General features: G+C 38.9%; 1 protein-coding gene across 4 annotated transcripts in view; it reads left to right on the top strand.

Annotated features, from left to right (window-relative positions):
• Positions 1–17,097, top strand: part of idua (alpha-L-iduronidase) — a 156,280-nt gene that overhangs the window by 107,158 nt on the left and 32,025 nt on the right. For all 4 annotated transcript variants that reach the window (XM_078405757.1, XM_078405744.1, XM_078405751.1 and 1 more), the window contains 5 exons: positions 6,438–6,520; positions 7,295–7,402; positions 9,049–9,144; positions 9,895–10,097; positions 10,784–10,963. In XM_078405757.1, coding sequence (XP_078261883.1) covers positions 7,306–7,402; positions 9,049–9,144; positions 9,895–10,097; positions 10,784–10,963 — 576 coding nt within the window. In that variant the 5' untranslated portion in view covers positions 6,438–6,520; positions 7,295–7,305. The remainder of the gene's footprint in view (positions 1–6,437; positions 6,521–7,294; positions 7,403–9,048; positions 9,145–9,894; positions 10,098–10,783; positions 10,964–17,097) is intronic.

Here is a 17,097-nt window from a genome sequence, read left to right on the forward strand (position 1 = left end):
TCACCCTCAGCTTCCTACCATGAAGTAAATTTTCGATCCAATCAGCTATCTCTCCTTGCAGCCCATGCAATCTAACCTTCCAGAACAGCCTACCATGAGGAACCTTGTTGATGCTTTACTGAAGTCCATATATACAATATCTACAGCTCTGCCCTCATTGTCCTTTTTGGTCACGTCTTCAAAAAACTCAATCAGATTTGTGAGACACAACCTCCCATGTACAAAACCATGCTGACTATCCCTAATCAGCCGTAGTCCGTCTAAATGCGTGTATATCCTATCCCTCAGAATACCCTAGAAGTTACTAAACTTTCCAACTACAGATGTTAAGCTCACTGACCTATAGTTCCCAGCATTTTCCCTGCGGCCCTTCTTGAATAGGGGCACAATATTTGTCACCCACCAGTCTTCCAGTTCAGTACAGGTCCTGTATTTAAAGATGACTCGTAAATTTCAACCAGGGCTCCCACAATTTCCTCTCTGGTTTCCCACAATGTCCTTGGATATATATGATCAGGCTCTGGAGATTTGTCTACCTTCATACATTATAGTACCTTCAGCACCTCTTCAACCATAACACTGACTCCATGAAATGCCATTATGATTTCCCAAGACCATGATGTAAGACCAAATTTACTTAAGTGGACAAACAAAATTATCTTATCATTCATAACATTTTCTACCCTGACTTCGTTTTCTTAATCTTAATTTCGAGTGAGATAGATGATGGTCTCCATTAAGTCTCAAAATTTATAACTGGTACAACTGTTGGACAAGATGTTGGTGAGGCTACGTTTGGCGTATTCTGTTGAGATTTTGCCTCCCCGCCTTTGGAAGAACGTCATCAGAGGGTGATGAGTACATGGAATGAACTGCCAGGGGAGGTCGATGAGGCAGGTGCCAAAACACTTTAAAGGACAATTAGACAGGTGCATTGATAGGAACTATTTAGAGGGATATTTGCCAAATGAAGGCAAATGGGACAAGCTTGGATGGGGCATCTTGGTTGGCATGGATGAATTGGGCTGAAGAGCCTGTTTCTGTGCTGTATGCCTCCATAAAATTAGCAAAAATAGCTTTGTCATTCGAGAGTATTTCCATTATCTGACTAAAAAGTAGGGATGAGAGAGTAGGATGGAAATTATCACTGCAGCAGTTCATGAGATGTGTCAGGCCCATTCTTGCTTGCATAAAAAAGGTATGTTTCAGTGACAGTCAGCATGAAACTATCTGATTGGACCAATCGCAACTCTAGCAATACAGAACTTAGTTCTGGACAAGTGTAGCCATTTTAGAGACTGAAACGCTGGTGAGGCTGTAATCACTATTATTCAAAATTATGTATTTCAAAGTTAAATGTTATATATTACAAAGTTGAATGGATATCAATAATTAATCTTTTCTTACTCAGGAGAAGGTCAGTATGTAAAAGGTAATCAGGAAGTTTGTAAAATGTTCTAATAAAGTTCTTATCACAAAGTACCATAGTCTTGCCTACTGATTATAGCAAAATAAATCATTTAATTTTTTCTAAGATATCTCTTAGATTCAGAAGTTCAAGGTATTTAGTAGGTAAGTTTCTGCAAAACATTTTAATTGGTCAACCAAGGTCTCATTGGAAATGATAAAGTATAAAGGACTTTAAACTGATAAATGATATGAGGACTGCCAGAAATAACTCTAATATTGACAGTTAAAAAAAAGTAATCGAGCAGAGTTCAGGATAGATAGAGCTATGTAGAGGCATAGGTGAAGGGGAACTAAAATAACTGTAGTACATACATCAGTGACAAATGTTAAACATGTTTAAATGGCATGAAACACACAGCATCGATGCAGGAGGAGGATGAGAAATGCAAAACAAAAGGCAAATGCTGAGTCTGGAATAAAATAGAAACCGTCACAACAGGTCCACGGACAATGCCATCGCCTTAGCCCTACACTCATCCCTGAAACACCTGGAAAAGAGAGACCCTACATCAGACTCCTATTCATAGACTCGAGATCTGCCTTTAATACTATTATACCATCCAAGCTTATCACCAAACCCGCGGGACTTGGTGTCAGCACTCATCTCTGCAGCCGGATCCTTGACTTCCTGACTAACAGACTCCATTCAGTTAGGACAGGGGACAAATTATCCTCTACAATAATCCTCAACACTGGTGCTCTGCAAGGATGCAAGGATGGGTTCTCAGTCCCCTTCTTTACTCCTTGTACGCCCGTGACTGCATTGATGGCGCCAAAGTAGGGATGGTTGAAAACCTCAAATTCCTAGGAGTAAATATCACCAACAATTTCTCCTTGACCACCCATATTGAAGCAATGACCAAGAAAGCACACCGACCCCTCTACTTCCTTAGATGGCTTAGGAAGTTCAGCATGTCTCACCAGCTTCTTCCAATGCACCATAGAAAGGATTTTATGAGGATGCATCTCAGCTTGGTTTGGGAATAGTTCCATCCAAAAATGCAAAAATTGCAGTGAATTGTGGATGCAACCCAGACCATCATACAAACCAACATCCATCCTATTGACTCCATTTATACATGCTGCCTCGGCAAGGCCAGCAGCATAATCAAGAATGAGTCGCACCCTGGTCACTCACTCTTCTCCCCTCTCCCATCAGGCAAAAGGTATAGAAGTGTGAAAACGCGCAATGTCCAGATTCAGGGAGAGTTTCTTCCCAGCTGTTATCAGGCAACTGAATCATCCTACCACAATCAGAGAGCAGTGCTGAACTACTATCTATCTTATTGGTGACCCTCGGGCTATCCTTGATTGGACTTTGCTGGTTTTACCTTACACTAAACGTTATTCCTTTATCGTGTATCTATCTATCTATATACGAAAACTCTTGTTTGTTTGTGTGTTTGTTCCTGAACTATAGCCAAAACGGTACACGATAGCGCAACATTTTTAGGCTCACCTGACTCACTGTCATCCCTTTGGTGCTAATGGAAGAAGTTTCATTGAAATTGGTGTTATATATTTTCAAGTTATTCACATTTTAAAGTTTAAATCTATCTCTTAGGGAGGGGGGAGGGAGGGGGGGAGGAGGGAGGGGGTAGGAAGGGGGATAAGGGGGGTTGAGGGGGATGGAGTGGGGGGGAGGAGGGAAGATAAGGGGAGTTGGGGATGGAGTGGGGGAGGGGAAGAGGAGGGGAGGGGAAGGGGAGGGGGTGGAAGGGGGGTGGTGAGAGGGGGAGAGGGGAGAGTGGAGGGGAGGGTGGAGGGGAGGGTGGAGTGGAGGGAGAGGGGAGAAGAGGGAGGGGGAGGGGGAGTGGGGAGGGGAGGGGGGAATGGGGGAGGAGAGGGTGCTGCACCAATGCAGGAGAGGTTTGGGCCCAACGGGTCCACTTGGTCTAGTACACTATAAATGGCTCAATTGTAATCCTGTATTATCTTTCTGATGACTGGATAGCACGCAATAAAAGCTTTTTACTGTAACTCGGTGCACATGGCAATATACTAAACTGAAACTGAAGCAATCTGAGTGCAAAACTACTAGTGAATTGTTTTAAGGCAATTTAGCAATTTTAATTTTTTTACTGTTAGGTTTAGGTTTTAATTTTATTATTGTCACATGTACTGAGGTAATACTGGAGTAACGATAACTCAGCAGGTCAAGCAGCATTTCTGGAGAACATGGATAGGTGACATTTCAGGTCCCTTCAAATTAATTGGAGGAGGGTGGGGGAACAAATCTAGAAGAGAGGAGGGGGCAGATCCAAGTCTGGCAAGTAATAGGTTGATACAGGGTAGGGGGATGTTTGGTAGGCAGATGGTGGATAAGGGCCAGAGATGAAAAGACAAGTGTGAGCCAAAAGGATTGAACAATTGCAAGTTGAGAGGCAAGTGCAAGGAATATAAGTGGAGGGAGGGGAAAAATAGGTGCGAGCCCAGGTGGGGCACAGTGGTGGGGGATATGGATGGGGAGAAGGGAGATGGGAAGGGATTTGTAGTAATCTAAAATTGGAGAATTCATTGTTCATATTGTTGGGTTATAAGCTACCCAGTTGTTCCTCCAATTTGCATGTGACTTCACTCTGGCAATGGAGAAGGCCCAGGCCAGAAAAGTCAGTATGAAAATGAGAAGGGGAATTAAAATGATTTGCAACCGGGAGATCCAGTATGTCTTGACAGACAGAGCGCAAATGCTCAGCAAAACGGTCATCAAGTCTGCGCTTGGTCTCACCGATGTACAGGAGGCCACATCAGAAACACCAGATGCAGTGAAAAGCTTTATTCCGCATGCTATCCAATCAGATCAGATAAAACTACAATCGTTAATCTCACATACAATAGATAGAGCAAAGGGGAAAATACAGAGTGCTGAAAATAGTTCTCAGTAAATGTTGCACTAACTTGAAGGAATTTGATTAACTGTCATAACTGTGTAAAACTGTAAGGAAACATGCGGAATGCACAAAAATAAATTGACAGTGCAGGATTAGTGTGCGCTGATAAGCAGCAATAATAGTGCTCATCAAACAAACCCGCCATAGTCAATCAAAGGATGAGGGATAACATGAAAGTCCAGGGTGGAGCATATGAAAATGCAAATAAATGTATCCAGTGGACTAGTAGAGATATAAAGCATTGCCAAAAAAAGACAAAATGAAAAAGCATACATGATAAAAAGAAGGGATGTCAAATTGATGAATTGTTTACAGTATTACCAGATGATAAAGGTACTCAGGTTAATAAGTTTAATGTTGTATTTCAGAATAAGGAAATAGTGGCTTAGTTGTTGAATGACTTTTAGTCTAGTTTAGGTTAGAGATACAGCACGGAAACAGGCCCTTCGGCTCACCGAGTCTGGGACAACCAGTGATCCCCACACACTAGCACTCTCCTACACATACTAGGGGCAATTTTACAAATTTTATTAATGCCAATTAAACCTACAAACCTGTATGTCTTTGGAATGTGGGAGAAAACCAGAGACCCCGGAGAAACATTACGTCGTCACAGGGAGAACGTATAAACTCCGTACAGACAGCATCCATAGTCAGGATTGAACCTGGGTCTCTGGCGCTGTAAGGCACCAACTCTACCACTGCGCCACCGTGCCACATTTTCATCTGTTTCCACACTTCTTTGAGAGGTGAGCACAGAACCTGCATGTAGTTGAAAGTGAGCAAATAGGGTAACTAGGCCCTGCTATTCATATACTTTATTCTGCCTCTGCTGAGAACACCCAAACCTACTCTTTGCGTTACAAAGGATGTTCAGCACTGAACAAACCATTTGCCCCAGCTGCTCCATGCCAAGCATTGCGCTCCAAGTAAGCCCTCTTTACAGGTAATAGTCACGTTGTTGTTGGTGGAGTTTAATGGCTGTTCTGAATATTATAATACAATACATGTAAAAGTACTTGAGTGGTTTGGTATTTCTTGCTGTTCGCTATGACCATCTCATTTGTGTTATCCATATAATTGGCGTGGAAGCAGTTCCATGTTCTAGTTTTGTCAGTTTTTGTTTTATTTCCTTTCCCTACTCCGTTTCTCTGGAGCTGTAACGCAGCAACTCTACTGCTACGCCACCATGCCGCCCTTTGTACTGCTAAGGTGTTGTTATTTTTTTTCCCGATGGAGTGAAGTCTTGGGTGTTTGAACTGCAGATGAGGAAGCTGTGCCCTTGTCGCTGTCAGTGAGTTACTCAGCCTCCTGCACACTCCCATTCAGCATTTGCAGATATTGTCCTCAAACCTTCGTGATGTAATGGGCTGCAGTAATCCCTGTCCTCCATGAGACCTGAGCTACCCACATCAGGCACCTCAAAGGACTAAAAAAATACCACCAAATCTGTCTCAGCAAAGTGGTCTAAATTTACGGAACAAACATCAGGCTAACGTCTCCAAGACTGAGCACAGTCACTTTCGGCTACATTGGGCAGTCCACACACCAGACTCTTGAAATAGACATTCTATTCTGAATTCTGTCATGGGAAGAGATCTGCAGGTGGGCACAGGGAAAGATTTAAGAACATGTTCAAGGTCTCCTTGAAAACATGCAACATCCTCACTGAAGTGCTGGGGAGCTGGTTTACGATCGCTCGAAGTGGAGAAAGAGGATTTGGGTTGGCACTAGGAACCTTGTTCCATGCATCAGGTCATGGTGCATTCACCCAAAACAAATGGCAGAAGGCATGAGCCATTCCACAAACTTGTCCCATCAGGGACCTCCTTCCCAATTTGTGAATGAGTTTGTGTTTCCTACATTGGCCTCATCAGTCACCACAGAAACCATAAGACCGGAAAGTACGCAAGTTATCCTAAATTCTGAGCTAACTTCTAGGATGTGTATGTGTGCAAGAGAAAAATGTAAAAATGAAAGAACTTGGAAGCAAGCTGCAACTTGGAATAATTAGGATGAAGTAGATTTGTAATTTACTGTGCATATATTCTTTTTTCTTATCTCCTTTCTGAGCAGAGAGATAAATGGCAAACTTCAGTACACTTTTACAAACTTGGATGGTTTAATTCACAGACTCTGGCAACATGAGCTAACACCAGGTAAGTCCCAAACAAAAATTAAATAAGAAAGACACTGGAGTACAATTCTTATGGTGCCTCTTGGAACTCTTTGCCATAACAATAAAGAAAATTCAACAAAAATGAGACAATATTTTTTTTAATGTCTTCAAGGTTTCTGCTTATCTTCTCAAAAAATTGCTCAATGATTCCTTTCAAATTCTGTTCCATGTACTTCGTTCAATTTCCTCCATCCCAGATCACCCTGGCAAATCACCACTGCTAATCTTATAAAGTGTCCTTGGTGCAACAATCTTGAAAAAAGATAGTTTATTCTTGGTACATTTCAGATTTAACATTTAGTTACCAGTAAAGAATAATAATTTGGTTAATACACAAGCTAATTCTCGCATCAAGCCAGATTTAAGAATGTGGAAGATGAAATTATCCCAAAATATTTTGAGTATATAGATCGAACGCCCCGCTATAAATATTCAGGTCGATGAACAAAAATTTCCAATTTATGTCTAGCAGCTCTGGTACAAACTGTTTTTGTGGTTCTAACAGTCACTTGTTCAATTGATATGAGCAGATACGTCTCTTACTTATAGTAGAGTATTTCCCTTACTTTTAAATTATTTGAAAATTCGTCAGGAATGCAAGAATTTTTGCCATTATATAAATTATAATGTTAAATTATTGTTATTTAGTATTGTGATTAATGTTTGTGCAAACAGTTAATGGTTTGCATTAATTATTACATTATTTAATTAATGCTTTGACAGGAAATGAGACTTCTTCGTTTGTATTTTGTAGGATTTGAACTCATGGGAAATCCTTCAGGTTATTTTACCAATTTTGAAGAAAAAATACAGGTGTTTGAATGGAAAAAAATGATCGCCATTTTGGCACAAAGGTATATAGGTAAGTGCATTGTAAAATGTTGTAATTAGATATTAATATAGAGTGTCAACTACAAGTTAGTTCATGATGAATTGCAATGATTAAATCTCAACTAATTTTTAAAATATTTCTTGCCTGTAACAAATAAATTGCTAAGATAGTAATAATAGCAATTTGTTTTGCATAAGAAGAAGTAATAAAGGCTATCGAGTTTCAGTAACAAATAGATATCAAAGCACTGCCAGCATTGCAGATTAGCTGACAATTCTAGCTATAAGTTGTACTTACTCTTTTAGAAAAGTGCACCCAATGAAGAGGAATCTTTTTGCATTTCAAGATAGACAAAAGCAAGAATGTCTAAAGTGATAGACAGGGTGGGCATTGAAAACAACAGCATATTCTCAGCAATATGTTGCCTGCTAAGTTGTGCTAAAATATGTACACTTTCCAGTGCCATTACCCATTAGACATTCGACATCCAAAACAAGCCAAGACGTGTTTATTGTCATATGCCCAAGTACAGTGAGGTACAGATACAATGAAAACCTTGCTTAGAGCCGTATCACGAGCACATAGATTCAGACAACTCACAAAAAAACATGTTATACATAAATTACACCTAAATTCTATAAGACAGTGAAAAGAAAAACCCTTTGCAAAAAACCCAAGAAAATTGATGCAAAACACAATTAGAAACACGTCCATAATAGTGCAAAATGTGGTTCATGGCAACCTGTTGCCACATATTTTAGAAGGAGATTTAACACCAAAACAGGTGCCCACAGTTGTAACTGTGCTGGCATTGGTTCGTATTTTGTTCTGATAATAGACCTTGCAGTGTTTTTTCCATGTCCTGTGTTTGTTATTTAAGCTGAGTTTGGTTATAATAGTGCTTTTGATAGATTTATTACTCCAAGAATGCTGGAAATTCAGTTAGGTTGCAAGGATTGCAGCCTCTTTGAAATCAATAGTTAAGGGAGTAGATGGATCAAAGGTCATGTTATACACTTAGCAGCTGCATTGTACTCACAGCAGGCTTGAAACCAACTGATCACTTTCTGGAGGATTGAACTCAGTTTTTAAACGGTGATTTTTAGGTGCCTTCATGAAACCATTTCATTTTCTTTATCCCCTAATTCCATTCCAAACTCAGAGGAAAACTAGACTTATTTAAGGCTCCCAAGACATAGAAATGTGCTTAACTGTAAATCAGAAAATCATCAATCTGTAACCAATTTAGTTTTTCTCTCTCCATTCATTCATTCATTTATTCATTCATTCATTCATTCACTCATTGATAACAATATGCACTGAGAGAAAACTGGGACTTTGATTTCAAAATATATATCCTCCTTTGCAAATGCTTCCATTATCCCTTGCTACTTTGACTGTCTTTTCAGTATTATTCTAACTTATCACACTTCACCGTGGATTTATTATTTGATTTTATAAAATTTTATGTTAGCAGTGGTTAAAAAGTAACAACTTGCAAGATACTATTTATTTATGGATAAATTTAATTCCTTTATGGCTTTTATGCATTATACCCCTGACCTCAGTGGCCTGCCTTTTTCAACTAGAATGTCATAAACTTAGAGATACAGCTATATTAATTACGAAGTTCATAAAATATTTATTACTCACAAAAGTTTTCCATGGACTTATAGATATGTACGGTATGGCATATGTGTCAAAGTGGAATTTCGAAACATGGAATGAACCAGATCATCATGACTTTGATAATTTAACAATCACAGTACCAGGTGGGTTTATTTTGTTAGTAAGAACATATATACAATTACACTGAATGGACTTGGAGCATTACTATTTAATTTTGATGACATTTTTATGATGTAGTATTCTTGAAGAATTTAATGGGAAGGTAAACTTAAGGCTGGATCACACCCTATGTCCATTGCATTAGGAATCTTTGTCTTCCCTCTTTTATTCAACCTTCCCCCGTTAGCTTATCTGGAGTTCATTCTTGTTCCAAAAATAAATAGATGTTATAGATTTGCTGCTAAAACAAAAGCAATGTCTTGAACAAATAGTATGAAAGAAACATTGGCAAAAATAGGGAGATTAATAAAGTATGCAATTTATTGTCATTAATCCCCTGAGAGCAGAAAACCTACACCTAATGAGAAAGCGATAAAGAATGTGGATGACCTGAAAACACAAAAATGGTCCTGACCGAAAACATCATAAACCCGTTCCCTCCACAGATACTGAGTTCTTCTCAAGATTCGAGTATCTGCAATTTCCTGTTTCTCAAGTACAGGATTCCCTGTAAACAATGTAAATAGAAAAGCCGTCAAAAAGGGCAGAGAGAATATTGAATTTTATTTTCTGCAGCATAAGATACAAGAATAAAGAAGTTAAGTTATATTTAGTTGGATCTTAGTTGGTATATTTTATACAGATATGGTCTCAGATTATGCAAAATGCAACTTTTCACGTACTGTCAGATTTTGACATTAAAAGTATAACATTTATGACTTGTGTGATTTTAGGATTTCAAAACTACTATGATGCGTGTTCTGAAGGTCTCAAAGAGGCAAGCACACTACTTAAATTTGGTGGTCCTGGAGGTTCATGCCATCCTCCCCCCCACTCACCAATTTGTTGGGGCTTGCTAAATCACTGCTCGAATGGAACCAACTTCTTTACAGGAGAGATTGGAATACGATTGGATTATATTGCAATACACAAAAAAGTAAGACATGAACATTCCCTCAAGTTACACCAATCAAACCTTGCTTCAAAGTTATTTATTTCCAGACTGCTTTGTTGTAATTAATATTGTACAAGTGGGATTTTCTTGTTCGATCTTAGACGTTTGTATAACAAATCGGAACAAATAATTTAAGTTACATTATTAAATATATCTTATATGCTCAGCATATTTTAACTTGTTATTTGACATAAACATATAAACATATACACACAAACAAACTGAGAGTTTTAGAGATAGATAGATAGATAGATAGATAGATAGATAGATAGATAGATAGATAGATAGATAGATAGATAGATAGATAGATAGATAGATAGATAGATAGATAGATATAAGATTTATTTAATGAAGGTACTTTCATGCAGTTTTACCTTATTTTTATCACTGTGTGCATCACACTCAAATAATCTTAAAATAAAGTTCAATGGGCATTTTGTTTGAGAGCAAGTACAATAAGTATTAACAGAGAGTACAATAAGCATTTTATCTGGTAGCAAATATGTACTAAATAATTCAGAACAAAGTTAGTAAGATTATCAATATGATCTTTGATCCTGAAAAATTGCAGTAGCCATGAAGTAATGTTGACGTCGCAGATAGTGACATTGTGTAAAATGTAAGTTCTTGCACAGTCCCGTTTTTTAATTGTTTGCTTATTTTGGTAGGGTGCTGGTAGTTCTCTACACATCATAGAGCAAGAATTGGATACAGTTCATCAGATCCAGAAACGCTTTCCTGAATTCCAGTCAATTCCCATTTACAATGATGAGGCTGATCCACTGGTCGGTTGGGCAATTCCTCAGATTTGGAGAGCTGAAGTGACTTATGCTGCAATGGTTGCTAAGGTAAATAAAAGAGGCCACTTCACAGTTCAAAATAATGATTTGTAGTTACTTATCTTTTATCACATTCCTTTCAGGATGTCTCAAAGCATTACTATCATGGAAGTACTGTAAGCTCTAGCCAGTGTTGTCACTAGAGGATAAGACACAGAGTGCTGGAGTAGCTGAGCGGGTCAGGCAACTTCTCAGGACAACTTGGGGAGGCAACGTTTCAGGTCAGAACTCTTCTTTAGGCTCTCCCCCTCTACTTGTCATTGGAGGAAATATGGCTACTAATTTATGCACAATAAGCTCTCAAAAGCAGCAATGTAATAACAACAGATAATCTGTTTTTGTGATGTTGCTGAAAGAGAAGTATTGACAAGGAAAGTGTGAATAAGTTCCCCTTAAAACCATCCCCAGAAAATGGTCAGATTTTCATTTTAATTTCTCATCAAGGCAGTGATAGTAATTAACCAGACTGTCTGAATAGACTTTGTACACATGCCTCTGGAGTGGGGACTTGTCTCAGATGCTAGAATATGTCCCAATTTAGCTTTAGTTAACATGAAGTTCATATATCAGTTTGACAAGTTTTACACTGGTACTGAACACCAAGCAGCAAATTTAATTTGGATCCTGTAATCCTACTAATTGCCAAATGTGCAAAATTATAGTTTTGTTCCTCAGTAACATATTGACATAAAGATGATGAAACAAAAAATGGCCCAACGAGATTGGGTGAACAGAAATAGAATAAAAAATTGTATGTGATTTCTTTAAAGTATTGAATGATCTGATAGAAAAATCATGCCAGCATTTCTACTCTTTAGATTATTCTCCTTCCAGATATTAAATCTACTGTTTTTGGGTTGAATCTTATTGGCTCAAACAAATTGTATCAAGTTTATAACAATGGTATTGTTTGCATACATTCTTCTGAACTGTAAAACATTGAAACAAAAGCCAACAATTTTCTACTCAGCCCATCCTTTGGTGATTCAGTACATTGTCATTGGATCTGATTGAACAAAAGGGATATGGATTTTGCTGAGAGATCAGAATTTAATATTCAACCTTAATTGCTCTGCTGTGAGCCCACTTCGTGAATTGGAGTAATCCCGGAAGAGAAGGCACTCTCATGCAGCAAATAGGTAGGGAGTTCAAGATTTTGATCAATGTCAATATTTTTCAGAGTTAGGATGGTTGATTGGTTGCAGAGGAACTAATGGCCTCTGCTGCCCATGTACCTCTAAGTGGGTTTGTGTCATCCGTTCAAAGAAAGCTTGATGAATTTGTGCAGTACATTTTATTGGTCATTCATAATACAGCTATGACGCCAGAGATGTTCAGGGTAGCGATTGGAGTTCCAATCATGTTAGTTAATGCTGAATGGCTTTGATCTTCACGATTGTTGGTGGAGCCCTACATGCCTTTGCAAGCGGAGAGTATTCCAATCTGTGCACTTGGTTCTTCGTTTGTAGATGGAAGCTCTTGTCATTTATGTGACTGGTCCATTTAAATTTCTGGTCATTATTAATCCGTTTTCAATGGAGAGGGAATCTGACAACATTAAATATCAAAGGGAGATGCTTGACACTTTTGAATGTTACTATCCATTTATCGGCCTATACCCAACTTAGTCTTAGTACAGGCAGGCACAAGTTGCTTCTTTCTCTGAGGAATTGTAATGAAACCGAACATTCTGCAATCATTAATGAACATAACTCGTTCTGATCTTAAGTATAGTTGAAAGCTTTTCACTGTATCTCAGTACAACATAACAATATAAACCAATATCAATACCAAATCATTGCTGAAACAGCTGAAGTTGTGGTTGGACAGTAAATTGCCCTGTGGGGGGGGGCCTAAACAAATATGCACTTCAGATGATTGATTTCTAAGAAACAATCTGTGGTAGATGTGACAACAGTGTGTTCGAGTGTTTCCCTTGTTTGCATTTCCAAATACTGCACCATGTACATTTAATAGTGTTTCCTTGCTTCACACCAGAAAGTCATGTCTACATTCATTACATTGGTCCCCCTGGACATCCCTTCACTATAATAATGAAAGAGAAATAGAGAGGCCTTAATTGGTTGGCAGACAGGAAACAAAGAGTAGGGATTAACGGATCCCTTTCAGAATGGCAGCCAGTGACTAGTGGGGTGCCACAAGGCTCAGTGCTGGGACCGCAGCTATTTACAATATACTTAATGATTTAGATGAAGGAATTAAAAGTAACATTAGTAAATTTTCAGATGACACAAAGCTGGGTGGCAGTGTGAACTGTAAAGAGGATGCTATGAGGATGCAGAGTGACTTGGACAGGTTGGGTGAGTGGGCAGATGCATGGCAATTGCAGTATAATGTGAATAAATATGAGGTTATCCACTTTGGAGGCAAGAACGGCATGGCGGATTATTATCTGAATGGTGTCAGGTTAGGAAAAGGGGAAGTACAACGAGACCTGGGTGTCTTAGTACACCAGTCACTGAAAGTAAGCATACAGGTACAACAGGCAGTGAAAATATCTAATGGCATGTTGGCCTTCATAAAGAGAGGAGTTGAGTATAGGAGCAAAGAGGTCCTTCAGTTGTACAAAGCCCTAGTGAGACCACACCTGGAGTATTGTGTGCAGTTTTGGTCTCCTAATTTGAGGAAGGACATTCTTGCTATTGAGGGAGTGCAGCGTAGGTTCACGAGGTGAATTCCAGGGATTGCAGGACTGTCATATGATGAATGGAGCAACTGGACTTGTATTCGTTGGAATTTAGAAGAATGAGAGGGGATCTTATAGAAACATATAAAATTATTAAGGGATTGGACACACTAGATGCAGGAAACATGTTCCCGATGTTGGGGGAGTCCAGAACCAGGGGCCACAGTTTAAGAATAAGGGGTAGGCCATTTAGAACTGAGATGAGGAAAAACCTTTTCACCCAGAGTTGTGAATTTGTGGATTTCTCTGCCTCAAAAGGCAGTGGAGGCCGTTTCACTGGATGCATTCAAAAGAGAGTTAGATGGAGCTCTTAGGGCTAGCGGATTCAAGGGGTATGGGAAGGCAGGAACGGGGTACTGATTGTGGATGATCAGCCATGATTACATTGAATGGTGGTGCAGGCTCGAAGGGCCGAATAGCCTACTCCTGCACCTATTGTCTATGTATCTATGTAACTAACATAAATGCTGGAAGTCTTTCCTCTCTATGAAGGCACTGCTTTGTTAAATCACAGAAATTGTGGGAGGTCTAACAGGTTTTTACAAGGGCCAGCAAAATTATTGAGAAAAATCACACAGAGTAATGAAAAAAAGGCAGACAGCACTTGTACAAGGGACTTTGATATGCTCATATCCAGTTACTCTAATGACATTTTCGGTTTGACAAAGGATGATAAGTACTGCTTTGAGGGAAAAAATTGATTTTTTTCAGAGAGATCTACAAAGATAAATATGAATAGTAGAAATTAAGTAGCAGTCCATTCATTGCAGATCTGCCTAGAGTGTACATTATTTTATTATCCATAAAATGTTTGCAAATGAATGAAATACGTGCAATTTTTTCACATTACTTATCTGCTAATAACATTCCAGGACAGCATGGTCTCCATTTATTCGTATTATCAGGGTGTCGTAACAAAGAAGTCATTTGCAAAAAAAATTCCATCCATAGTAGCAAAAGTGCAGTGAATCCGTTTGCTGATGGATTAAATTAAACATATATTTTATTTGAAGAGAAGATTGTCAAATGTTTTCAATTTGGGGATGTTCACGTAAGAGATCATCAAGGTCCGGAGACCAACATTTCTTTACTCCCTCTCTAACTCAACCAACACTGACCCCATTCCTAATGCAGGATCATTCATGTGAACTAAGTGCACGCGAGGGTCAAAATAATGGAAGGAATACCATGCTAAAAGAACGAAGTTTATCTTATAAATAGGATTTAAGAGGGAAAGATAAGAGAATGCTCCTTAACTTCTTGTCAATAATAGAAATAAAATTAGCAGTATTTTTTTCTGTGATAGAAATTCAAAAGGTTTTGAATTTAAATTGCCCGTTTAGTGACTGGATGAGAATTGAAATTAAGTAGATGACAGCAGATTGAAAAAACAATTCATTTTATTTGAGTCTGAGAGGTTTCATTTGTTGTTTCAAGTACTTTTTGCCTGTTTGCCTGAACTGAGATGTGTCTCACTTTTGTAAATTATTTGGTTTTTAATACTAAATGGAAGATTGTCTGATTTTGCAGACTATAATAAAATAAGTTTAACAGTAATGAGTGTGAAGTATATAAAAATTACACAGGTATTCAACTATTTATGCAAGTTTTACAAATTTAATGGAATAACCTGCAATGTAAGCACAGCAACAAAGAACAGATTGATTACTGTCTGACTTTGGGAGCAATGGTGGACCTGTCATGGTCTAGACACCGTTTTCAGACACCTAAACATGTTAGCAAAATGCTGCAAATTTGAACAAAAGACAATTCCACTGAAGATTTATTGAAATTACCCCACATACCATCAGGCCACATACAGAGTTCTCATACTGTACAGTAAATGCATGGAGAAGGGTGATTGCAAAGAAAAGCACCTGCAATTAAGCCAAATGGAAAAGAGATAGGGAGGGATTAGGTCGTGCTGCATATCTGCACTGAAATCACAATACAGAAGTAATAATTCCAATTGACCCAGAGTGAACATCTGAACTGAATGTTCTTACATTATTATTGTCATTGTGATGTCCAAGTCAGTGTCAAAATCCATGTCTATTGCCTAAACAACATCGGCTGATACTGGAGAACATGGATAATTGATGTTTCGGGTCGGGACCCTTTTTTTAGATTGATTGTAGTGGGGAGGCAGAAAGCTGGAAGAGAGATGGGGACAGGACAAAGCCCGGCAAGTGATAGGTGGATACAGGTTCGATCAAAGGTCCAATAAAGTCCTGACTTACCATCCACCTCATTGGAGATCCGCGATCTATCTTTTATGGGGCTTTACTGGAGTTTATCTTGCACTAAACATTTTTCCTGTATCTGTACACTGTGGACGCCTTGATTATAAGCATGTATAGTCTTTGCGCTGACTGGATCTCATCTTCTGTGCCCATTTCCAAAGCACTCAATTCACTAATCTTTTAAAAAACCTATCAATTTCCTCTTTTACCCCCTTTAATCTGGCCTCCACAAACCTCTTTGAAACTACAGAGATTCACCATCCTCTGTTAGAAAGCATGGAACTCCATGTGTACAGCATTATTCTTGCCTGCTATCTCCCTCAGACAGAAATAACTGGACTTTCATCCCATTATTATATAGATAAAACACTATCACATGAACTTCTCCAGTTAGATATGGTTATAAAGCAGAGGCCAATAGAATCCTATCTAGAAGATCAACAGTGTGCCCTGCGTGAGTAACTAACCTCCTGACGTCTGAAAGCGTTCCCACAACCTACAAAGTTTGAGCAACTATTGTGATGGAATATTCTTGCCTGGATGAGTGCATCTTCAACGTTACCCAACCCTGTTCAAGGCAAAGTAGCCTGCCTTATTGACACCCCATCCACCGTCTGGGCATTTACTCTTTCTAGAGAACTGAGGCCTTCTACAAAATGCACCGCAGTAACTCACAGATGTTGGTCAGACAGCACCTCCCAAACCTGCAAATTTTACCACCAAGAGAGCCAAGGGCGTTTCGGGTCCCGAAATGTCACCTATTCGTTTTCTCCAGAGATGCTGTCTGACCCGCTGAATTACTCCAGCTTTTTGTGTCTATCTTTGATTTAAACCAGCATCTGCAGTTCTTTCCTACATATATAGTGTTCTCGCCTGGAAACATGCCACCATTCCTTGGATGTTGGTAGATCTAAATTCCAGAACCTTGCCCAACAACACTCAGATAATACCTTCACCAGAACTGTGGCATCTCAGGAAGTTGGCTTCCCATCATCTACTCAAGGAAAACCAGAGAAAGACAGCATTGCCCACATCATGTAAATCATTTAAAAAAAAATCTCAAGTATTGTAAAGTTCAATAAATGTGTAGGATGACCATGGCAGAACCTGAAAAATGTTAAATTGAAATCAAATTTTGTTGTTGGATTGAGAGGCAATATATTACAGAGAATATAAGATTACTGCAAAAAGCA

Source organism: Rhinoraja longicauda, chromosome 1 (assembly GCF_053455715.1).
Source record: "Rhinoraja longicauda isolate Sanriku21f chromosome 1, sRhiLon1.1, whole genome shotgun sequence".
NCBI classification, from domain to species: Eukaryota; Metazoa; Chordata; class Chondrichthyes; order Rajiformes; family Arhynchobatidae; genus Rhinoraja; species Rhinoraja longicauda.